General features: G+C 47.8%; 3 protein-coding genes across 7 annotated transcripts; 2 read left to right on the top strand and 1 right to left on the bottom strand.

Annotated features, from left to right (window-relative positions):
- Positions 1–2,022: 2,022 nt before the first annotated feature.
- paqr8 (progestin and adipoQ receptor family member VIII) lies at positions 2,023–4,574 on the top strand (the record flags this gene model as incomplete). The annotated part of the gene is made up of 5 exons (XM_079997975.1): positions 2,023–2,313; positions 2,831–2,943; positions 3,129–3,285; positions 3,529–3,744; positions 4,263–4,574. The coding sequence occupies 5 exons, from the start codon at positions 2,023–2,025 to the stop codon at positions 4,572–4,574; spliced, it is 1,089 nt and encodes a 362-aa protein (XP_079854101.1).
- Positions 4,575–5,959: 1,385 nt separating this feature from the next.
- Positions 5,960–10,045, bottom strand: LOC307228288 (beta-1,3-galactosyltransferase 1-like). Of its 2 annotated transcripts, none has more exons than XM_079997925.1 (3): positions 9,936–10,045; positions 9,032–9,170; positions 5,960–8,747 (listed from the first exon to the last, which is right to left on the bottom strand). In XM_079997925.1, exons 2-3 carry the CDS (start codon positions 9,100–9,102, stop codon positions 7,715–7,717), a joined length of 1,104 nt encoding a protein of 367 aa, XP_079854051.1. In that variant the 5' UTR covers positions 9,103–9,170; positions 9,936–10,045; the 3' UTR covers positions 5,960–7,714. The 2 variants fall into 2 exon arrangements, with proteins under 2 accessions (XP_079854051.1, XP_079854052.1); XM_079997926.1 differs by having other exon boundaries at positions 5,960–8,744.
- Positions 10,046–17,003: 6,958 nt separating this feature from the next.
- On the top strand, positions 17,004–22,363 carry LOC307228253 (NAD(P)H dehydrogenase [quinone] 1-like). 4 transcript variants are annotated; one of them, XM_079997871.1, is made up of 7 exons: positions 17,004–17,263; positions 17,484–17,688; positions 19,313–19,480; positions 20,571–20,701; positions 21,179–21,202; positions 21,353–21,454; positions 21,925–22,363. In XM_079997871.1, the coding sequence occupies exons 2-7, from the start codon at positions 17,514–17,516 to the stop codon at positions 22,264–22,266; spliced, it is 942 nt and encodes a 313-aa protein (XP_079853997.1). In that variant the 5' UTR covers positions 17,004–17,263; positions 17,484–17,513; the 3' UTR covers positions 22,267–22,363. The 4 variants fall into 4 exon arrangements, with proteins under 4 accessions (XP_079853997.1, XP_079853994.1, XP_079853995.1 ...); XM_079997868.1 differs by having other exon boundaries at positions 21,089–21,202; XM_079997869.1 differs by lacking the exon at positions 17,484–17,688 and having other exon boundaries at positions 18,957–19,480; positions 21,089–21,202.
- Positions 22,364–24,827: the final 2,464 nt, after the last annotated feature.

Below are 24,827 nucleotides of genomic sequence, written 5' to 3'. Positions count from 1 at the left end.
ACCAGCGTGCACAACCTATTATTATCATCTAAAGGAAACACGTCACCAGAATAAAACAGACAATAACAGTAACAAAACTCAAAAGAGGTGTTTTTATTTGCTGGCTGCTGCCGGTGAGTCTGTGGCCGATGGCGGCCGTCTTGTGGAACCTTTGGCCATTAGCTGCATATCCTGAGAAATGTCCCATGATTCCTAATCCCCTCAATGAGCTGAGCCCTGCGTCGGCCGCCTGGACGCCACACACACAACCATTCTCACACGCATTAGGAATCTGCGACTCAGCTGCGAAATCGCTCCTAATGAGCCCACTGAAAGAACACACTGTGCTGTGTGTGTGTGTGTGTGTGTGTGTATGTGTGCGTGTGCGGTAACCAGCCTTTAAGTGTTTGTGCGTGTGTGTGCATTAGTGTACATGTGCAACGTGCATGTGCATCTGGATGTGTGTGTGAGCAGGAACCAGTATTTAAATGTTTTGTGTGTGTGTGTGTGTGCGTGTGTGTATGTGTGTGTATGCCTGGGTGTATGCTGAGGTGTTTAAAAAAGTGCTCCTACGCCCATGTGTGCCCTGTGCAGTACACAGAGTGACAGTGTGTGTGAATGTGTTAGTGAGTATTTGTTTGTGCATGCGCATGCGTGTGCCCGTGTGCCCATGTGTGTGTGTGTTTGTATGTGTGTGACCCTGCATGTGATACTGATAGATTTAGGGAACTGAACAATGGTCAGAGTCTCTCCAAAGCAGAATGAGTTTGGAGTTTTTCGGGCCAGGATGAACACAAGACAGACACTGTGTGGTTAGTCAGCAAACGAAGAGGAGGCCACGAGGAGAATAATTCAGGTAGGTTAAATTATTATTTTTTTTCCTATCTTTGACATTGGTTGCTGGATTTTGAATTTTTTTTGTAGGTTTTTTTTCACCCTTATTGTCAGAAATTCTGGGTCAATAGCTAAATTTGTACGTCAATAAAACAATCTCGAGATGCTTATTTAGGCGGGATGAGTTTGAAATCCCTATTCGTAAGCCCCGTTGAATTTAATTCGTGGGCATGCATGTGGATGGAAAGTTGCACAACTGTCAGCTCATAATTACACCGTTTTGGTTCATGACGTTGACTCATCCATGTTAAAGAACGGAGCGTTGCACCGGCCTGCACATACCTGATTAACTTGATTGTTGAGGGGGTTGTACAAGGTGCATTAAACACAGGGCTGGCGCACACTGACGCACGTATAGTCATTGTCCAAAAACAAACGTGGTCAGAGATGCATTTGGCCTAGTGGACAAAGTCGCAGAAACACTTCATATAGAGTGCATTTATTCCAGAACAAATAAAAAGAGAAAACAAGGTCTGCATGGACAGGAGAAGAAGCTGTCTATCCGTGTTGGACTTAGGTTGGACAGGTAGAGGGAAGACAAAAAGACACTTTTACCCTTTATAGGTTTAAAGCAACACACCAAAGATGCAAATTCATAAAACCTACCAGGAGTTTTCTCTTCAATCAGTATTATTGTATGCGTTTTGGTGACCTTTTGCAGAAGGATTCTGATGAACGACTTTACCATTTCTCCGCCGCTCTCTACCCTTTCTTAGACCCCTACCCTCCACTACCCGGCCTTCCCCAAATCATCCCTCCTCCTTTTCACACTTGTTACTCTTTGACGCCATCAGAACACATTACCATCTTTTTATTTATTTATTTATTTATTTATTTTACCTTTTCTGAACTACCTGCCTCTATCTAGAAAGCCATACAATACAAAATATTGTACCGAAACTCCACTTATAACAACTAACTAGATTTATAACTGGCCTCTTCCCCAGCTTCTTACCTACTTTTTCAAGCAGATTCCCACCCGCCGAGCAATAAACGCCTCCGTACCCTGGACTTACATCCTTCCCCTGCATTCGAATCACCGCTCTGCAAGGTCTCCCATCCTACCTCCCGGATCCTTCCCCAAGAGCCAAAACGACAGCCTCTTCCCCGGTTTTCCCATCGCCGTCCCATCCAATTTCCCATCCCATCATGCCGCGCGTGTCCCTGTCCTGTCCCTCTCTCCACCCGGCGCTGGTCCTGTTGCGGCCCTTCCTGAGCCGCCTACCGCCTCTCCCCCAGCCCGTGAGGGACACGGACGTCCCCACCCTGTTTAGGGAGCCTTATATTCTGTCCGGCTACCGTCCCGTGGGGCTGCCGTGGAGGTGCTACTTCTACAGCCTGTTCCAGATGCACAATGAGACGCTCAACGTGTGGAGCCACCTGCTGGCCGGAGTCTGTATAGCACTGAGGTTCGGGGCGTTTGCCGTGTTTCGAGGAGGGGTACTGTGAACATATTTGATTGGACTTACCTGTACATGTGCGTGTGTGTGTGTGTGTGTGTGTGTGTGTCCATGGTTTTATGGAATGCATCGCTAGTGTCTATGTTTAGATATGAATGAAAGCATATGTCTGTTTAGTGTCGTTTCTTTTTTGCCTGAGTTTGTGTCTTTGACACCCATCCTTATGAATGGTTGCATTTTTTTTGGGGGGGGGGGGGGGGGGGATCTCCCTTGACCATACAAACATAACATAGTCCTGCCCACTTGTAAATTGTGTAAAATGTTGGTTCCCGTAGTGTATCGACACAACATATGCATCTAAATGTGTAGTTACTTCCTGTCGTCTATCCCACAAGAAGGAATGTAAGCATGCCACCTGCGCAAGTACAAATCGTATTCTCTACATGCTCCATGGCTGCAATGCTACAGCCTTCCGCACACCTTGTTTGGGGGGGGGAAGCATTGTCTTTATAACTTTAAATTGAAATTGACTAATATCTTCATTTCATCCTGGCCAGGGTGTCCTTGGCCTGAGACTTCAAGGCCCAGAGGGACAGGGTCTCTCCCTGGACCCCCCGTCTCTCCCTCTGGTCATCTATGTCTTCTCCTCCCTCTCGTACCTTTCCTGCAGGTGGGTCAGGGAGGCAGATTCATTGTTAAAAGGTCAACATGGTGTACATAAATATTGCTGTGAGTCGGCGCAAGTGCGGCTTTTATTAATATCTACCACTGCCCTTAGTTGGTCCTTTTTTACAATGCCTGCACAACCGCAGCGTCTTTAATTTCTCTCTAACAAAACTGCTATAAATGTTGCAGCACAGCGGCACACCTGTTCCAGTCCCACTCGGAGCTGGCTCACTACTCCCTATTCTTCCTGGACTATTTGGGAGTGGCCATCTACCAATATGGCTGCGCAATGGCCCTCTACTTCTACAGCTCTGATCCTGCATGGAGACACAGTGGGTTGGGAGAGGTGAGGGAAAGCGTGTGTGTGTGTGTGTGTGTGTGTGTGTGTGTGTGTGTGTGTGTGTGCGTGTGCGTGTGCGGGCGCAGGCTCGGACACTTGGGCATCAAATTTCTTCACCTCTGGCATGCGTTTCTGCAGCAACGTTCCTGCTGGGCGGTCGTCTTTACCTCCCTTGAGATCGCTCTTTGCTGTCATTCCTTCTCCTCCCATCCCACCCTTTGTCTCATTTTATGTCCTCTCGGATGCCAGATCTACCTCCCCGCTGCTGCTCTCCTGGCGTGGTTGTCCTGCGCCAGCTGCTGCTTTGCCAAGCTGCATTACCGTCGGCCGTACCCTCTCCATCGGAAGTTCTGCCAGGTGGTCCCCACTGGGCTGGCGTACCTGCTGGACATCAGTCCTGTCGCCCACCGCCTCGCCACAAAGAGCTGGGCCAGCAACTCTGCACTTCCCCTGCATGGCCTGCAGGTAGCTTTGTTTCTTATATTCCATTTTGGGATGGGCACAGGGTGAATGGATATGTTGCGAATACTTCCCATATGGTACACACCTAAATCCAAATGCATCTACTCTCAATCTTTAACTTCATGTTGTTAATTTCAATTAACCTTGCAGTCTAATGCGCAGATCTTACTTTTTAAACTGAAACTGTTTATTTGACTCCAAAGCACTAATCTGTTTAACTTTGCACGGGCAAAGAGCTCCAATTATTATCTGTTTATGAACCGTTCTGCTTAATACTCCTGTATTGACTACAATTATTTCAACTATAATTCATTAATTGGAGAGAACCCTTCAATGCAAGTACCCAAATACTCAAAATGTGTTTTAATAATTTGATGTATACTTCAACATACTTCAAAAATGCCTGCTATAAAAGTAGGCACCTGCTGCACAGAGGGCTCCACTAATAGGGCCCCACCGTTAGGGTCCACTTTGAGCTGCCTACGATGCCATTCACCCACTACTCCGTCATCCTCCATCAGGTGGCGCTCTTCATGCTCTCTTCCTTCTTCTTCTCCTGTCCCGTGCCGGAGCGCTTTGCCCCCGGCCGCTATGACATCATTGGCCACGGCCACCAGCTCTTCCATCTCCTGCTGTCCCTCTGCACCCTGGCTCAACAGGAGGCCCTGTTCCAGGACTTCCTTTCCAGGAGGCCGGCTCTGGTCAGGGAGTTTGGGGAGGAGCGCCTCCTGCTGGCCTGCGCCTCCTTCCCCTGCCTGGCGCTCTGCAGCGCCCTCACAGCCGTCGCCTTGAGGCGGCGGGCTCGAACGCGGCTGAGCAAGGAGCAGACGTAGCACGAGATTTTATTTTTCTTATTTAAAAATATGAGTATGTTGTCGAGCCCAGAAAGGGACAAAGATAGAGATACTCTCGATCAACATCATCAAACACAGGCTGTATTATGTTTAACAGGTTGAAATACAAACATATTGAAGTTGTTTTTCAGGTCTTGTGTATTACTTTTCTTCAGTGAAACATCACTCCCATGCCATGGAACACAGTCGAAATCTCTCAAATCCTTCCACTATGCTGGAAGGGGACAAAACAATATGTTGGTCATGAATGTGCATGTACAATGACAACAAGTTATTGTTGTTTCAGCGTGTCCAATGGTGTGGATGCTATTTCAAACTGGCATAGATGCTCTTTCTTACACCAAAAGCAATCCAATATTGACTGTTTACAGATGAACAAACAGGAATTTAGTTTTTTTTCCAAGACGCAGTGAGACAGAGCCATTATTCTCCTTTAAGCACCATATTACACCATCTTACCAAATAAGTCCCTGTAAACCAATAATAAATATTGTGTTCTGAGTTTGTCACACCACAGAACAGTGTGTTATTAACCACACAGCCAAACTGAAATGAAATTTAAATGAAAAAAAAAATCGCCAAGTATATAAAACCAGGTTTCAAAATCCTGAAAAAAGGCAGTTCCCCTCCGCTCTGAGAGACCAGGGGCGTGTCCGCTGAAGCCGCTGAAGCCGCTGAAGCTGCTGAAGCCGAGCCCAATCGCGTAAATCGTGTTGAACGTTTATATTGAAGTAACTTCCACGTTTAAATGTTCTGCTGAACTCGTGATTAAATTTAAACTGATAATTGGTTCAACAGGCTGGTGTAGGGAAGTAGGAGAGGGCGCGATCTACCCTCTGGGCGTCCCCGTTTGCCGTTTCTCAAAAAAAAAAAAAAAACTAGTAAAAGCAGTGGGGCTAATTCACAATGTGATTGCGCGGCTTTTGCCCAAATAACAGAAAAAGCCAGCGAGTGTAAACTACATTATCCGCATTCCAAAAGCAACCCCTACCTTGTGTTTAACAGTTATTACCTCTGCACTTCTTTGCTTCTGTGTATGTACAGTCTGTCAGAGTTTGGGTGTTATATTACTTTGGTTAAAGTCCAATCGAAGAGTCCTGTGAGCAGATTAAATATTTTGGGTACAGTATATTTACAAATTCCAGATTTAATGTCAGGCAGTCTTTGCACACCGGGATGGGAGGATGCACATGCACAAACTGATTACACGTCACCAGTGACGCAATGACACGCAGAGTTTTTTTTATTAACTTCTCATACACAAATGGACCGATTATGATCAAACTTGGACGAGGGCGTGCCGGAACTGCCCTGTATCCAAATTTTATTCATCTTATCCAAGGGTACGCCAGCTCCATGACATCGATACACCACTGACGTCAATTTTTCATGAATGAGAACAATAGGGGTTGCCTATACAGTATACTGAATATATTACACCGGGACCCGGAAAAGAAGGCGCAAATAATGGATGGATGGATGTAATGTAATAATACATTTGAAGCAAATCCTCCCCAACTTAATGACTTACAAATACAATTGTAATGCAATGCTATGGGTTCACATACCCAGGAAGCGCAAACAGTGTTTTTAGTTTTAGTACAAGTACTATTTCAAAGGATCATTCCCATTTTAACTGGATTAAGTGACGTGTATGACTATGAAGCTTGGGGGAGAGAAGGGGTAATGGAGAACAAATACAAACCAGAAAAACCTGAAAAAGGTCACTGTGCCTTCCCCTATGCTCCCTCTAAAAACAACCCACTCATTCTGCTTCCCCTCCTCCCAAACATCCACAGAAATGAAACTTCTTTTTTGTTTTTATTTTAACAGTGTACTTTTAAAATATTATATATGTAGCAAATGAACCCGGTCTCATGGTTTTCATACTCGTAGTCACGAATAATGTATCTATTGATTAATAGTAAGATGATTGATGGCGGGATTCTGGTTTATCTTTTTCTCTATTGAATGGTCTATTAAATTCAAGGGATAGAGGGTCATAATTTGAATTAAATTCATAGATACAACTTAACTGGATATAAATGTCAACATTTGCGCACCTGGCTGAAAATTTAAATACACCCATCAGCCAGTGCGTTAAACATTTCCACTGTAACAGCGAGCTCCACCAATCAGAGACATCGCTGTTACGCTTACATGGGTAGTGTAGTCTCCATGACATTGTGAATTAAGCACCTTTTTCTTAAACTAAGGTTGATACCGTACACACTTGTGGCTTCTGCAGGAGCAAAAACGAATTATTAAAAAAAAAAAAAAAAAAAAAAAGGAATTATATACATTGCATAATATTTAAACAATTATTTATAAATGTTTCAAACCCTAACGTGAAACTCTAACCCTAAAAATGACAATTCTGTGCCATTTTTTATTCATCTTGATTCAATTGCATCTTGATTGAATGGGTAAAGTAGTTATATAATTATAAACCGGAAAATGAAACAAATTTATTTAACACATGCATGTGGTACTAGGGGTTGATTTGGTGGGGGAATATACCTGCGTTGTCAGAATTTACATATGTAATTTGCAAAGCCCTGAATTATATGTTAGGCCATTTTAAGTGGCACCCCTATTGACACTACCACACCTCTAAAAGCACATGTCCAGAGCTGTCCAAAACAGTTGACCTTATTTTGGTTGTTGTTGATATAGGGCTTCAAAGGTGACCTCTGGTCAGGGTTCAAAGGTCAATATCTCAGTTTAGTGTCCCCTGAAATCTCTCAAACTTCCATATGTTAACCTACAAGATGAGATCTTTGCAAAAATGTGTTGGGTTTTGTTCTACGGCGAGGTAAAAAAAGGAAAAATATGATTTTATTACATTTCGAATGTTAATGGTCTTGGAATCCACAATTGGCACCCCACTGCGATGGCAGGGCTTGATTGGAAAATCTCCCCATTCAAATTAATTGGTTAAAATTTTCCAATGTGTAGCACGAGAAAAGTCGGACAATCGTACTCGCGACACGATTCAATAGATACATTTTTGTGACTCTGAGCACAAAAAAGCGTGAGACTGGAAACTTCCCACGCAAGTTTGTGGATTCGGCAGTTTGAGCCGTATGTTAATGTATTGTGTCTTCATGTATCCTGTCTCATGTATCTATACAGAAAGGTCCAGGCTTTTTAAAGTCCCTCCAAACCCAGATGTGATCGGTATAAGTTTGCGTTGTGGTTGCTATGAGCTTGGAGTAGGCACAGCGATTGTAAGGCACAGGATAGAGTTTGAACTGATTCCCGTCCGGCGGGTCGGTGAGACCGATTCCCAGGTACCTCATGCACAATCCCAAATACACGTCCTCAATGTAAATAGGCCGGACGTGTCTGGAGGCCTCCAAAAGCTTCCGTGGGATGTCCAGGGACAAAACGTAGCCCAGGCCCAGAGCATATACCGGGTATTGTGAGTCTGGATACACTTGTTCAGGGATGTACCATTTCGATTGTGGGTCTCTCATTACCATAGCCGCCCTCTCCACCAATCCAGTCAGGTAGTTTGACTTTGGCGCTTTTAGCAGCATCTTTATCAAGTTGTGCACATTGAGGAACATGTCCGAATCGATCTTCATGGCGTAGGAGGCGCCAGAGCAGTGGGCGTCCAGCCACTCCATCATCACCATGGTCTTGATGGTCAGGTTCCTGTAGGAGTCCACAAAGTCGCTCTGCACCAGGTCCCCATGCTCCTTGTCCTCCTGTAGAACCTGCTGCTGGACTTGCTCCCACCCCTCTCCGGTGGGCAATCCCAGTAAGAACACCAGACTCACGACTTTTCCCAGGATCAAACCTTTGCCGCCCCAGGTGTTGCGTATCGTGTCGCGGTCTTCCCTGTTCACAGCCGCCACTGGAACCATCAGAACCAGGAAGGGACTCTCGTCTTTGCATTTCTCTTGAACATTAATAACAAAGCGGTATTTATACGGATATTTCACAAAGTACTGTTCATAATTGCGCAGTTCTTGGATTGAAAAGTCAAAAATCTGAACAGTTTGGGTAAACAACGGCAAACCCAAATCGGTATGCACTATGATGATGGCTGTTGTGAGGATTAGAAACAGAAACAGGGTGAGGCATCGGCAGCAAACCCTCCTCCAGGTCTTTCTCCTGTTTACACCCAGTTTGCCTTCATTCCTGCTGGATTGAAAGAAGCGACTATGAGCCGTCACATTACCGTGGATCATTTACAGCCATTCAGTCATTTTTTACAGTTTTTATGTGCTTTATAAATATATTATATCAATTTTTGCAATACATTTGAGAAAAAATAATCAAGGGGTTAAATGAAATAATAAGTATATAGCGACGGGGCAGAAGTGCTTAAAATGTATGTGAAGCGGATGCCGGATAACACATGCTGAACGTAACATTTTTCGGGGGACGTCCTGTGGCGTTCCTGGGGCTTGCTGTTCTCTGCTTACCACGCCTCGGCGAGGAGCTCTGCCGACTCCCCGGGGGCTCCTCTGTGGCAGCACCAAGAAGAACGCGCCATCGGCCACGAGGCCGTGGCCCAAGGTCCACAGCTTCTCACTTCACAGGGCCAGGGTCTCCCGATGAGCCCTTGACGTTGAAATGAAGAAAATACAAAAAAAAAACAATGTTGTTGTTGTTGACAGTGATGTGGGTAAGAGTGAGGTGATCGCGTAAGTGACGTTTTTTTTTTCTTAACTGGCATGTTCCTGAAAGCACCGTTCACTTTTGCTTTCCAGTGACTGTGTCTAGACACGTCTGCAAAGCCACAATGTTGTCGCGCCGCACTTCAACATTTTTGCAGCAGGATCAGAGTTTTATCACTGAAAATAAAACACATTTAAATGTGTCAAAAAAAAACGTCTTTTAATCACCGCCTAGTCTTTCAGCAAGAATTTAATTTATCTATCGGTAACATTACTTTCGCAAAACAATAGCAAAACGTCGACGCCGATCCAGAACATTACATTTAACCTCAGTTCAAAATTCCTTGATGAAAGTCCGTTTGACCTTGCAGTGGCTCAGACAGCTGAGAGTCTTCGCGACCGATTTTGGACGCTTCCACGGGAATCGCTTTCTTGTCGCTGCTTGTTGGGGGCATCCCATTGTTTTGAGGATCTCGACCACACGTTTACACAAATGTTTACTCACTATCCCGCAACAAAAGTTTCCCGGCCTCCTCTACCTCTTTAACACGCTCTCCAGTCCACCACCCACTTACTTTCAAAGCGATCGAAAAACCTACGCACAGAATTCAGATGCCACGCGACCGCTTCTGTTTCATATTTGTAGTCCGGAAAAAACAAAAATAAACATTAAGAAAAAATAAAAAGTGTCCTGCAGTGTCCTACGTACCTGGTGTTGAAGGTACATCCCTTCCAGTCGGGGTAAGAAAGCACACGCCGCAGATCAAACAGCGTGTGATCCGTCAGCCGTTAAGTTCCCCATCACACTGAGGTTCCTTGCGCCCAGTTAATGTTTAAACCAGTTTTTGTGAGACTTATCAAATATGGCCAATAAAGCCTCCCCAATTGGTCCGAAAGCAGGTTACAGCTCGCAGCGTGTTTACTTTATGACAACGGAAAAAAAAAAAAAAAAGCCTTGCCTCACCCACCTACCTGCCTATATCACACCCCCGCCTTCTTCCTCTCGCCGCCTCTCTGTGCCGGTGTCGGATTTCAGGAAAAGTCACATTTTTCAGCCCCCCGTCATGTATACCTGTGTGCTTTCATGTACCACAAACACGCACAATACCATTGAGGTTGACTGATTATTACACCTTTTTTTTGGTAACTTTGCTCAGGGGGCCAAAAGTAAATTATGTAATACCTACTAACCATTGTTATCAGTGCCTAATTGACTGCTTCTATATACAGTCGGTCGGCTTGGTTCATAGAAGCAACACATTGTGTTGTGCCGAGCCGTGTTTGAAAGAAAATAAATAAAAAGTTCAGGATACACTTTGATTGATGGCATTTAGATCTTCTGAGTTTAGGCCACCCTAACTACGTAGCAACCTATTGTACCTGAAAATGTGGGTGAGGTGTGTCTTGGGCATGTCTCAGTCATAAAATAAACCGGAACATAACAGGCAGTACATGTACAGTATACATACAGTACATATTAGAATGTCAATTCCACTGTTTAATTGCAGCGGCAGTGTACTAGTTAGTGGTTGTGTGTGTGTGTGTGTGTGTGTGTGTGTGTGTGTGTGTGTGTGTGTGTGTGTGTGTATATACGCGCTTGTCTGTGTGTGTAGTTATAATAGCAATAGTGGCCTACCCTAAAAATAAATAAACAAAAAATAAATAAAATAAAACTGAAATTCTAACTGAGGCGTTGTTCTGTTGTGGCAAAAGCCCCATGGATCAGTTTACCAGTGAGAACAATGACAGGGCTTGTGTTTCATGGTGACAACCGTTTCCTATTAAGTTCAACGGTCAAAAGAGTAAATGTACATTGTTGGGAAAAATCCTGTGCAAACTACTTTTTGTTCCAGCCTTCACAAGCAAATAATTACTTCACAGGCCACTGGATTTCTCAGAGTTATTAAAGAAGGACCGTACTCGTATGTTAATATTTAAATAATGCAGCCGCTTTGATTTAAGTTCAGGGCGTGTGGATGCGTCACACATCAAGCTGCACCACCTGAATGTCAATGTCAGCTTCCTGATTGAGGCTTTAAAATCAAACAATTAATCACATTCTGCTACATGACATAATATTATTTTATAATATTTGTCACTTCTGTGGCCTTTCATAGGCAAAGAATGCATGAAGTTAAAAAATAGAATACATAGAATGCTTAAAAGTTACAACGCAGTGTAAGAAAAGAATCAAAGAAACCTTGTTTTACTCTTTGTGAACAATTGTTTCTCCAATTCCCAGAAAAGCGTTTAAACTTGTCAAGGTGATATTCTAGCCTTCACAAGCCTACCTAACCAGTCTGGAGATCTGTCAGTTTACTGAAATGATACGCTTCACATTTCAACAACTAGGCGATTCAAAATTCTTCACATAAAACATCAGAAGCATTGAGACAGAGTGCAAAAGAAACACAAAGAAAAGTTTAAAAAAGAGAACACAATCAAGTCAAAAAGGTTACAGCACAGTGCAAGAAATGAATCAAAAGCAAATGAGGTTTAGTAAAAGGCAGCGGCAAACAGAAAAGTCTTCCGCCCTGATTTTAGCATTTACACCTTTTGCCTTTTTCTGAACTGCGAGGGCCGTCAACTTGGACTTGTGTTACAATTTTTACTTTTTTTCTCCAAAATAATTACTAATGATGCAAATATGATTGATACCAGTGTCCCTTTTCAAATCAGAGAAGAGTTTTGAACATGAATCTTAACCCTATTCAGTAAAACACGTGAGGAACACATACTGCTCATTTTAAAATGTAATTTACTCTACAATGATTATAGCTGTGCCATTATAGTCAGAGCATGATAATAGCATCACATGATAATATAATATCATTTCGTGTAACACATATTTTCCAGTAAAGGTAGATTCACTTAAAAAAAAAAAGAAAAAAAAAAAAAAAAGCTTCTTGCTGAAGAAGTTCCACCATCTACTGTATACTTGAAGAACTGTCACCGCTGGAGTTCTGGGATCTGTTTGTTCAGCTTTGTTATCATTTAAAAAAAGGCAGTTTGTCACTGACATAAAAGAAAAAGATTAAAATAAAAATAAAAAAGAAGTTCTCCAAAATAAGGTGAAGAAGGAAGGACGTACACCTGGTAGATGTACAAAAATCAACAACGTCTGAGAGGCTCCCCTTGAGACCACAAGACGGGACATGCAGTGGACGGGCAGCGGGCGAGTCTTTCATCAGCCTCAGCTACGGGTGATGGAGGCAGAACTCCACCGCAGGATGGAGCGTGTTGTAGTCGTGTGGAGCATAGCGTGCCGTTTGAACGGCTATCAAAGGTGCATTGTGCAGTGTTTGAGCAGTGATTGTATGTATAGCGAGTCAACAAAGGAATAAGTGCCCCATACTCACCCTCTCCTCCCTATACGTCAACTCCTTTATGTCGCCCCCGCCTACAATAAACAGCAGACCTGATTAACACGAGTTAGAAATATGATAGAACTAGTAAAGAGTTGCATTGCAGGTTGAACTCCACTTGCAGACTAACTCTACCCTAGATGCAATAGCATATAAATACTCTGTGTAATACTGTGTTGTATGCCCAGCATGCTGAGAGCACAGGTTAAAATATAATAATAATAATAATAATAATAATAATAATAATAATAACAATTGTGCTCAGTCAAATACAACAGGGGTACCCGGGGGCCTGGGAGCGGCGACGGTTGGCGGAGGAGGCGTTGCGGCCAGCGGCTCGGAGGAGGGCGGCCCGGGCCCGGGTCCAGGTCCTGCAACAGCGGCGAATAAAGGCCTGGACGGACGGGCAGGAAGCCTCCCTCTCAAGGGCTGGGAACAGAGGCGGTTGGAAGCCGTAGGCGCACTGGAAGGGGGAGAGGCCTGTGGCCGAACTGGTCAGGGTGTTGTGGGCATATTCCACCCACAAAAGCTGCTCAGACCAGGACGACGGGTGTTGTGACGTCATGCAGCAAAGGGCCGTCTCCATCTCCTGGTTCTTCCGCTCCGTTTGGCCGTTGGACTGGGGGTGGTACCCTGAGGACAGGCTGATGGTGGCCCCCAGGAGCGAACAGAACTCCCTCCAAAAGACAGAGGTGAACTGGGGACCCCGGTCGGATACAACATCTACCGGGATGCCATGGAGGCGGACGACGTGATACAACAATAGCTCGGCGGTGCCCTTGGCTGACGGGAGCTTCAGTAGAGGCACGAAGTGAGCCATCTTGCTAAACCGATCCACCACAGTCAGGATGGTAGTGTTTCCGCTAGACGGTGGCAGACCGGTGACGAAGTCCACGGAGATGTGACCAGGGGAGGAACCGGCAGTGGGTGTAGAAGACCAGCAGGAGCAAGAAGAGAGGGTTTGTGCTGGTTACAGGTGGGGCAGGCATTGAAGAACCCTTGGACGTCCTCACCCAGGGAGGGCCACCAGAAGCTTCGTCCGCTAGATCCCCGGGTGGCAGGTGAGTCGGGAGTTGTGGGCCCACTGGAGAACCTCGGACCGGAGGTCAGGCAGGATGAACAGACGGTCGGGCGGACATGCGCTGGGTCCGGGTTGGTCCTGGGCGGCGGCTCTGACTTTCTCTTCCACCTCCCAGGTGAGTGTGGCGACTAGACGGGAGGACGGTAGAATGGTGTCAGGGTCAGCAGCATCTTCCTCCTCCTGGAACTGCCGGGACAGGGCGTAGGGTTTGACATTGCGTGACCCCGGCCGATAGGAGAGGGAGAAATTGAATCTGGTTATGAAGAGCGCCCAACGAGCCTGACGGGAGTTCAGCCTCCTGGTGGACTGGATATACTCCAGGTTCTTGTGGTCAGTCCACACCAGGAACGGCAGCTGGGTTCCCTCTAGCCAGTGTCGCCACTCCTCCAGGGCCAATTTGACGGCGAGAAGCTCCCTATTCCCGATGTCGTAGTTCCTCTCGGCCGGGGTCAAACGCCTGGAGAAGAAGGTGCAGGGATGAAGTTTCTGATCGGAGGCGGTTCTCTGGGACAGGACAGCTCCGACTCCCACGTTGGAGGCGTCCACTTCCACCACGAACTGCCGTTCGGGGTCAGGCAATACCAGAATGGGGGCTGAAGTGAACCGTGCCTTCAGGGCCAGGAAGGCGTCGTTGGCGGACCACAGGAACAGCACCTTGGAGGAAGTTAGGGCTGTGAGAGGGGCAGCCACCGTGCTGTAGCTTCGGATGAACCTCCGATAGAAGTTGGCAAAACCGAGGAAGCGCTGGAGTTGTTTGCGGGAGTCCGGGGCGGGCCAGGTGGTGACAGCGGAGACCTTGGTGGAGTCCATCTGGATGGTCCCCCCCCTCCCTATGACGTACCCCAGGAAGGAGACGGATGGGACGTGAAACTCACACTTCTCTGCCTTCACAAAGAGTGAGTTCTCCAGGAGGCGCTGCAGGACCGTCTGGACGTGGTGGACGTGCTCAGCTTGGGATCGGGAGAAGATCATGATGTCGTCGAGGTACACGAAGACAAACTTGTTGAGCATGTCCCTGAGCACGTCATTGACCAGGGCCATGAAGATGCCGGGGGCGTTGGTGAGGCCAAAGGGCATCACCAGATATTTGTAGTGACCGGATGGAGTGTTGAACGCCGTCTTCCATTCGCCCCCCCCTCGAACCCGGACCAGATGGTAGGCGTTGCGTAGGTCGAGCTTGGTGAACACTGTGGCCCCCTCCAGGAGTTCGAAGGCAGCCATAGTGTCGTTAATATAGGTGTCCATGGCCTCTCTCTCCGGGGCGGACAGGGAGTACAGGCAGCCCCTGGGGGGTGGAGCCGGGCTGGAGGTCGATGGCAATATCGTATGGCCTGTGCGGGGGAAGGGATTTCGCCTTGGCCTTGCTGAAGACCTCCCTGGAGTCGAGGTACTTGGCGGGGACCCCCAACATGTCGGGTGCGGAGCTGGAGCTGGTGGATGGCTGAGGTGCGACGGCTTGCTTCAGGCAGACCTGATGGCACGCAGGACTCCATCCCAGAATAGCTCCTGTGGTCCAGTCGAGGTGTGGATTGTGACACCGGAGCCAGGGGAACCCCAGGAGGAGAGGGTGACGAGGTGAGTGCAGGATGCAGAACTGTATCGTCTCTTGGTGGGTGCCCATCCAGGGCAGTGGCAGGAACCGGAGAAGGCAGGAGAACTCGAACAACACCCAGCTGCCGTGCTAGGTTATCGTCGATGATGTTAACATCGGAACCAGAGTCAATAAGTATGGTGAGGAAATGTGAGCATTGGGGCAGCAGCAGCCGAGCCTGGCACAGGGGGCGTAGGTTGGAGGGGGATTTGGAGGTGTGGCTCACCAGGACCTCCTCCCTCACTAGCAAGCCTGGCCCTTTTACCGGACACCCGGAAATGTAGTGTCCAGCTAGACCGCAGTAGAGGCAAAGGTTTCCCCACCTGGCGTCTCTCCTTCACCTCCAGGGTGAGGCTGGCCCGGCCAACCCGCATGGGAGAGGCCTCACTTGTGGGTTGATGGGCCGGAAGAGCTGGCGGCCCGGAGGAACCTGGAAGACGGGTTGCTGGGCGGCGCTCCACTTGCCTCTGGCGCCTCTCTCGCTGCCGGGCCTGGATGCGTCGGTCGATACGGGAAGCAAGCTCAATGATGCCATCGAGAGAGGTGGGCAGGTCATGGGAAACTAGCTCATCCTTCACGTACTCTGCTAATCCCATCAGGAACGCGTCAATCTGGGCTGCCGGGTTCCACTCGCTCACTTGAGCCTGGGTATGGAAGTCGATCGCGTAATCGACCACAGAGCGGGACACTTGACTGAGACCCAGGAGACCACCAGCAGCATTGGGACCTCAAGATGTCACCCCGAATACCTTGCGGAGCTCGGCGGCGAAGGCGTGGAAGGAGGAGCAGGCTGGTGTGCGTCGTTCCCACTCGGCTGTTCCCCACAGCCGAGCGCGGCCCGTCAGGTGATTTACGGTGAACGCCACCCTGGCATCTTCGGAGGGGAAGGTGTGGGGCTGCAGAGCGAAGAGGATGGAACAGTTCGTGATGAAGGGACTACAGCCGTATGCGTCTCCGGCGTAGCGTTCTGGAACCCCCACCCAGGGCTCCAGGGAGTACCCAGGCTGGGCCTGTGCTGGTGGTGGTGGGTCCGGGGAAGCAGGCGGCGGGATGAACTGACCGAGAGCGATGGCGAGCTGCTGGAGCTGGGCAGCTAGCGTGGCGAGCCCTTGCTCCTGGCTAGCCGCTGCTAGCCGAACGTCCACTGAGGTGGAGGCAAGGACAGCCTCCTGGTGTTGGAGCTGTGACTCCACCCTTCCCAGGCGTGCCAGCGACTCGGGGTTGTGTGCTGGGTCCATTGTTGGCCAATTTGTACTGTAACAGGTGTGGTTAGGACCCAATTGCAGCACAAAGACAGACAGGGATATTTTTGTAATGTCTTTTATTTGTAGAGCGGACGGAAGACAGGCAGGGAGCAGGCAGGATACGTCGTCGGGGACGGGCAGGTTCGATAACGGGGAGTGCCGACAGAAGACAGGCGGGGGGGGGCAGGCAGGATATGTGGTCGGGGCGAGGCAGAGTCGGTAGGGGGGGGGGGGGGGGGTCGATCCGGAGAACGCTGGAGAGTCTGGTACAAGCATCGAAGACAATCTGGCAATGGGTGACTGGTGAGAGAGGCTTATATACTGGTTAGATTGCAGATCGGGAACAGCTGTGTGCGCAGGTGAATGGAGTTGGGCTAATGGGACAGGTAAGGAGAGGGAGGGGAAGGTAGAAGAAGGCGGAGATCATGACAGATAGATAGATAAATATATAGACACAGACAGACAGACAGACAGACAGACAGACAAATATATAGACACAGACAGACAGACAGCCAGACAGACAGACAGACAGACAGATAGATAGATAGATAGATAGATAGATAGATAGCGAAGAAAGAAAGACATTGAAAGCGACATATAGAGAGAGAGAGAGAGAAAAAGAGAAGAAAAAAAAATTCCGGAGATGCCGTGACAGGAGTGTGCGGGTGACATTCCGCCTCCGGCCGCGCATGGTTCCTGGAGTAGCGTCACCCGTCTCTGATCTGAGTGCGTGAGCCCGTCCCCCGGGTGTTCAAGGTAAGTACCCGGAGCCCGTCGCCTCCACCGCTCTCTTTGAGTCGCTCCAGCGAAGCCAAATTAAACGGGATTAAAACGTTCATCAGCCACATGACTCGATGGGATAATCCCTTGAAAGTGACACAAAACATTCTTCTCAGGATCAGATGGCGCCGCCGGCGTCTCACCTTTTTTTTTTTTTTGTTTTTTGTTTTTTGTTTTTCACTCTCGCGGAAGCCAGACGTGACGGGCGCATTCTCCCCCAGAGAACATGCCCGAACCGGTCCCGCGGTTCGGGGATAACGCCTCAGCCAATGGCAGGCTCCCGTCCCGGTCTCAGGCACCGGGGCAGGTTTATAAGAGGCGCGGTCAGCGGGCGGCGGCGGGCGGAGCCGACGCCGGAGACGGAGCCACGGACCGAGCTGAGGGACGGACTCCGAACATGGGTGAGGCCCCCCCCCCACGCCCGCAGAGAGCGGCCTCGGTCCCCGCGGCTCCCGCTGCTCTCGAAGCCGAAACCGAAGCCGAATCTCTTTCTCTCTGAACTGAGTTCCACTGTCGCTGGTAGAGAGTTGACTCGCTTTCTTATTCCAAGTGTGATCACTTTAGAAAGGGTCACTTCGTTATCTCCCTTCTCTGCGCGCGTCTCCGCTGGTGTCAAAACGAGGGAAATACAACGTTAGGTCATCAAATAAATACATAAAAAAGGCGTATTGATGTTTCCTTCGTGTTTTTACTTTGAATTTGTGATTACTTCTGGACGAGCGTCCCTTGGAAAATTGGCATTTTAGCAATTTGTTTTCTCCCTTCCTTGTCCTTCTTTGTTATCACCATTTGCTTACTTCCATAAAAAAAAAAAATCATATTTATAAACGAGCTTATACGTTTCAAAAGTCTGACAAGATTTTACATTTGCATCTTGAATTTGAAACATCAAAAGTATCAAGTATTCAAAAAGACGCTCCTGTAATTACTCGTCCGCCTGCGTTATACCCTCGTTGTACTTTATTTGCGCCTGCTCATCATTCTCACTTAAATAATGTTAAACTACTGCGCTGCTGCTTCACTGATAACAGTACAAAACACTTCCTACGTGACTACCAATTCCAGCCTTTTGTGTGCGGTTGTGGTTGTGGCTGCGGTTGGAGTCGGTGTAGATCGCCTGCGTCCGTCCGGGTTCAACGTTCAGATCGTTTTTTCTGCTGATGTGGAGAGAGACACCTCGGCGGACAGACAGACAGACAGACAGGCAGACAGAGCAGACCGGTACTCGGACCGGAATTGTACCAAATATTCCTACGACCCGCTGACCGACTACCGGGTTTTATTCTGAGAGCGACTTTATATTTATTCGTTTAAAGTCGTTGCTGCAGCACAAACAAGCCGTTTCCAATGGGAGGCAGACAGAGAAGCTGCAGATCAAATGTTTAGCTACAGTCTGTTGTTTTTGACTTTTTGAAAATGTGCATTTGGCACTTTTGCGTTTTGAAAATAGCAATAGCAAGCAATTGTTTTATAGCGGTATCATGAAGGAATATTACACAAAATTATACTATTGTCAGTGTCCCAATGAGTCTATTTACATGCATCACTGTTGTTTTAGGTAAATTAATAATATACTGTATTAATACAGCGCTATTGAGAACAGCGTTGTTGTGTTGCATGCTTTTCAACTTTTGGAAAGTGGTTTTGTTTTCCCTTTTCCTGATCACAGAGTGGCTCCTTTCGGACTTATCCAGGATTTACACGTGTCAGAGATGCTGTGAGGGCTTAAAAGTGTTCAAGCCAGAGGCCCCAGTGATGGAACAAGCACATGGAAACAGGAATCTTTCGGAATTTTCAGGAATTCTTCCGCCTCTATCCAAGAGCTGATCTGACAACTTGGAAAAGATCAATTCAACACTTATTCCACCATGTGTTTCTTATTTTGTGTGTGTGTGTGTGTGTGTGTGTGTGTGTGTGTGTGTGTGTGTGTGTGTGTGTGTGTGTGTGTGTGTGTGTGTGTGTGTGTGTGTGTGTGTGTGTGTGTGTGTGTGTGTGTGTGTGTGTGTGTGCGCGCTTGTGTTGCAGCTCAAAAGAACGTTCTGATCGTGTACGCTCACCAGAGCGCCAGCTCTTTTAACGCCGCAGTGCGGGACGTGACGATGAAGGTTCTGGAGGAGCAGGGATACAGGGTCACCGTGTCTGACCTCTACGCCATGGACTTCAGACCCAGCTGCACCCGAAACGACGTCCTGGGTAATCTGTCTGTCTCCCTGTCTCTGTTTATCTCTCTCTCTCTGATGCTTTAAAAATCAAAAAAAAATCTCTCTCTCTCTCTCTCTCTCTCTCTCTCTCTCTCTCTCTCTCTCTCTCTCTCTCTCTCTCTCTCTCTCTCTCTCTCTCTGTGTCTATCTATCTATCTCTCTTCCTCTCTGTCTATCTGTCTCTCTGTCTCTCTGTCTTTCTTTCTATCCGTCTATCTGTCGCTCTATCCTAGGTAAAGTCTTTCTGCATTTCTGTCTTTCGGCATCCCCATTTTTCTGTCTGCCTGCTCGGACGCCTGTCTCTCCATTTCCTCTTTGTAGTGTCACTTGCACAACACCATGCACATCCTCCTTCGTATGAAAATATCAAGGGTCGCTCCAGCAAGGTGTGAATGTCAGTGAATGTGGGTTTTTTCCAAACACGTCGAGCCTGCTTTTCAAACAAACAATAATATTCTTACCAAGCGCTTAACACATCTTTCAAATGAAATTCCAAAAAGGCACATGAACAAACGAGGGTCAGACAGTACCACACTGATGAAAAAAATTCTCATTTACCATTTAAATCCTACTGTAGAGGCTCCACAGGTAAACTGTCAAACCTCGAGGGGGAAAGGGGAATAAGAAAAGGTCGAAATTATAAATGCATCTGCTTTGCGTGGGAGACGGCGTCTCCTCTCTCTATTTAAACACGGAGGGATGTCGTGGAGCAGAGCTTGCGGGTAGAGCCGTGCGGCCGCTACAGATCTGATGTAGAAGCTGCCAAATTTTCCTGACCAAGCCCCGGCAGCAGCTCTTTAATGTGTGCAACAATATGTGCGTCGGCTGAGTGAATTTCTCCTCGGTCAGGCGAGGAGCGGTAACTCTGCTCTCAGCTGCGTGTTTGTTAAAGTCTAGTAGCAGCTGTGCACATTAAACGCAAACACACTTAGCCGGGGGACGGCACACAGTCTGTTTATTCCATGTTTAATTGTTTTAATTGAAAGTAAAGTGACCTGCAGCCGTGTGCACAGTCGCAGCATTGACGGCGCCGTGCTTTTGTTGGTTTGTTTTTTTTGGTTTTTGTTTTTTTTCCGCCGCAGGGGAGCTGAAGGACCCGGAGCTCTTCAGGTACGGGGAGGAGACGATGCACGCGTGGAAGGAGGGACGACTCAGCCACGACATCGTGGCCGAGCAGCGCAAAGTGGAAGAGGCCGACCTCGTTATCTTCCAGGTCGGAGGTCGTGCGCGTCTCCGGTTATGTCATTATGAGCAGCATAACTTGAGGCTCTTGGGAAACCGGGTTCGAGGGGGGGGGGCATTTGGTGGTGGGTGGGATGTGACGACAGAAGTCAGTCGCACAAAACAGATGAGCTCGATGGCACATATTTTTTTACGTCATGACATCATTAAAAGTAACTCCTTTAAACTAACAGCACCTAGATACATGATGAAAAAAGAAAGGTTCTCTGTGTTTTGAAGCGTATTGCTCGCCGTTCTTGATTTGTCAAATGATTTAATAGACCATTTTTTTCACATCTCCACAGAATTTTCTGAATAAAATGTTTGCAATTGCAACTGCCATTTATTCCTGTATGACCTGATCCATTTCTTTCGATAGTTTCCGTTGTACTGGTTCAGTGTGCCGGCCATCATGAAGGGCTGGATGGACAGAGTCCTAACACAAGGTTTTGCTTTCTCTCTGGAAAAGATGTACAACCATGGCATATTCAAGGTCCGTCTCATTCAGATCGCACAAACAGTCAAAGAGATTTGTCAATGCACTTATATCTGTAAATAAACAACAAGAACCTGCGTTGATTCACAGCATCATGACAGTATTTGTTTTGTAGTCCCTACATTTTCTTTTTAATTGTCCCTGTAGGATAAGAAAGCCATGTTAGCATTCAGCACCGGAGCGACCCAGACAATGTTCAGACCTGACGGCCTCAACGGAGACATCAATGTTCTTTTGTGGCCTTTACAGGTGAGTAACACGGAGTGTCAAGGTGAGACGGATGGCACAGGTTGACTGATAATCAAACATGGCTGTTCAAAAGAATGTTGGTGGTAGTATTAAGTGTCTGTGGCAGTTTTGCCTGCCACATGCCAGCCGAGTGGCCATTTTTAGGGCCCTCTGACACAGAGACACAGGTGATGGGGTTGAAAACACACCTGTTTTATTGAAGAGAGTGGGCGAGGTGGAACAAGCCCGGAGCAGATGGAAAGCATGACGTGACAAGGGCTCCTCTCTTGAGTGTTTGTGGGTACGGGGGGTTTTACTTGTTGCTTGTGGATTGCTCTGATGAGCAACAGGCTTACAGCCACCCTGGTCCCGGGCCCAATTACCAAGATCCAAGACAGGTGTGGCTGCTTAAACCACACCACCCCCACACCACAGTGTCCAACAAGTTATTCATTTGTATGTTTTTTTTTTTTCTTTCTTTCTTCCCGTAGAACGGCACTCTCCACTTCTGTGGCTTCCAGGTCCTGGCTCCACAGATATTCTGGTGTCCAGCTCACAGTCCTCCGACGGTGCGTACTGCAATGCTGGAAGAGTGGCGATCCAGAATCGGAGGACTCTTGGCGGAAGAGCCCTTGACCTTTGCCCCATGTGAGCTTTTCGACCTCAGCTTCCAAGGAGCGTTTCTGCTCCGGCCCGAAGTGAGAGAGGAGCGCAAGTTGCACTCGTATGGGATCACCACCGGCCACCACCTGGGCAAACCCCTTCCTCCTGACAACCAGATAAAAGCTCTGCCCCCAGATCAAAACAGTGTTAAAGAAGACCTCAATAATTAAGAACTCCTAGGCACATGGATTTTAACCTTTTATATTAGAAATAAATCACATTTAATCCAACATGTGTAATATAAATTGTCAACAATAAATAAATTTATTGGATCAACAAAGTTTCAACATAGATCAAAGTTATTACATAATATACGTCAGTGCATTACTTTGTTGAATCGCTCCCAACTTTACCTGATAAGTTTACCTGATTTTGGATTACAGATTTCTGATTGTGCCCACTGTGATATCCTTACTATTTCTTGGCTGAGATCCTCACCCGATTTTCGATTTTGGAATGTGGACTTTGGCTTGACTAGCGCTCGGGTAGCGCAATTTAGCCTGTTAGCTTATCATATTGCCTACCTCCTCGGACCGTGAGAACTGCTTTCTCCTCGTCGACAGACTCGGCGCTCTAGAGAAGTCGGTCTTTAAAGACATCCACAGCCTGCGCGATGATGTTAAGAAAAAGGATAAACTGTTTACGCGGCGGACCTCCATCGCCAGCGCTCAGGCTAAGCACATCTTCTGTGCCAAGTCCACGGCTGTGATCCGACCAGACTTTGACACCACTCTCCCTTGGCCCGGATCCATTCTCGCTGTCGGTGGGTCGGGTCCATCTGATGCCCTGCCAGCTGTGAAAGAGGAGCCATGGCCCAAGTCCTGGACCTGCTTCACCCCAGTGTCCTGGACCCTGGCGGCGAGCGGTGGCCAGAGAGTGCTCTTTGTGTAGCTCTATGCCAGAGACTCTCCGGCTGGAGAACAGGTTTCAAGCCTTGGAGCCCACAGTTGATGTCAGGGATATGCAGGAGTTTCCCCCTTTGGGGGGGGGGTCACAGTCCACCATGGCATTGAGGGCACCGAGACGCTCTCTTCTGCCGCCAGCCTCGTCTCCACCGCCGTCAGCTGCATCTCCACCACCACCATCCTCCGCCTCCTCCTCTGGTTCCATGCCTGGATGGTCTATACAGTTGTCCATCCATCACCAAGGGAGGCACGCTCCCCTCCACCGCCACCAGTCTTCTCTTCACCACGCAGGACCTCTGCCTCGCTTCTCTGTTGGTGCGCACCCTGGGACATCCTCCGAGGCGGCTGCGGAAAACAGTCGTGCTGGCCGTTCCACCGTGCTGGTCATTGGGTGCCGCACATCCTGCCATCCAGGTGCATGCGTCGAGAACATTAACATCACCATCCTGCAGCTGCTTAACCCTCACCCGTCAGTCTCTGCTGTTGTGGTGCATGTGGGCACCAACGACCTTACAATGCAGCAATCAGAGAAACTTAAAGATTTCAGCCTCATGAACAGTGTTTTAAATACGAACAAGCAGTGCGTTGTGTCAGGCCCACTGCCCTACCCCCAGTTGAGACGTAAAGTTTAGCCGATTGAGGCAACTGCACATAGGGCTGGAGGGCTACTGCTGCAACAGAGGCATCCCCTACGTGGACAACTTCACCACCTTCGACAATAGATTGGAACTTTTTAAGGATGATCGCATCCATCCAAGCCATGAAGGAGCCAGTCTACTTTCCATAAACATTGGACCCACAATGCTCTCCTGCAATGCATTGACCACCTGACGGCCTTTTATCCAGATTTTAACACAGAGGAGCTCATCTCACATTTTGCTGACACGTGTCTGACTGCCCTGGACTTTGTAGCCCCATACACGGACAAAAAGTCAAATAAAACATTGCAGCCCTGGCTAAATGAATCCACCCAGGACCTAAAGAGAGGAAAGGAACGGAAATTGAAAAAGAGTGGTTTAAACGTATTTTATGATATCTGGAAAGACGCTATGCACGATTAACAAAGGGCAGTCAAAGAAAAAAGAGCAGCCTTTTCTACCGCCAGGCCTCACCAGAGATGAGTGAGGTCTCAAGCCCACAGCCTCCTAGTGCCACTAGGGGTCGCTCATCTCCTCTGCCACTCCTTCCTCCTGCAACTCCCCACACACCTGAGATCCATCAACCATCAGAACCCACTGTATTTATTACCTGGTCCTCCATTCACTCATTGCCAGATTGTCAGCTAAGTTACCTCAGTTGGTATCTCTCCTGGCACTGTCTAAATCTGAGCGTTTGTTTAGTCTCCTAATTAACCTGCCTGTTTCCCTTTCCATGCCCAAGCCGTTCCTGTCCTGCTTCGTCAAGCCTGGCTCCCTGTCCACCCGTCTGGAACCTGGATCCCTGCTTCCTCGTCCACGCTGTCCCTGTCATGTCTTGTCTCGCCCTGTCTGGTAGTCCCATCTTCCAGGACATATCCGCCCAATCCAGCCCGACCGGGTCTCTCCCGTCATCACGTCAGTGACTCTTAATGAAACTCCTTTGTTTACCCTGTCTACCAGATGCCTCTGTGTCATGCTTTTCAGTCCCTCCTAGCCCTGGTCGTAACATGAGTTAACAAACTTTTTTGCAAAAAAAAGCTGAGAATATAAGACAGGAAATTACGCCCCCTGAGATGCTAGTAGGGTAATTGACTGTCATTGTCATTGACAAAACTTAGCAGTTTTGAAACTGTCACCAACATTTTTACTTGAAACTCTATCCTGGATCACCAGCGACCTGAAGGAGCT

The sequence above is a fragment of the Zeus faber genome, assembly GCF_960531495.2.
Source record: "Zeus faber genome assembly, chromosome: 3".
In the NCBI taxonomy this organism is placed as follows: domain Eukaryota; kingdom Metazoa; phylum Chordata; class Actinopteri; order Zeiformes; family Zeidae; genus Zeus; species Zeus faber.
Note: the sequence above shows the minus strand (reverse complement) of the source record. Positions and strands in the feature narration are given on the sequence as shown.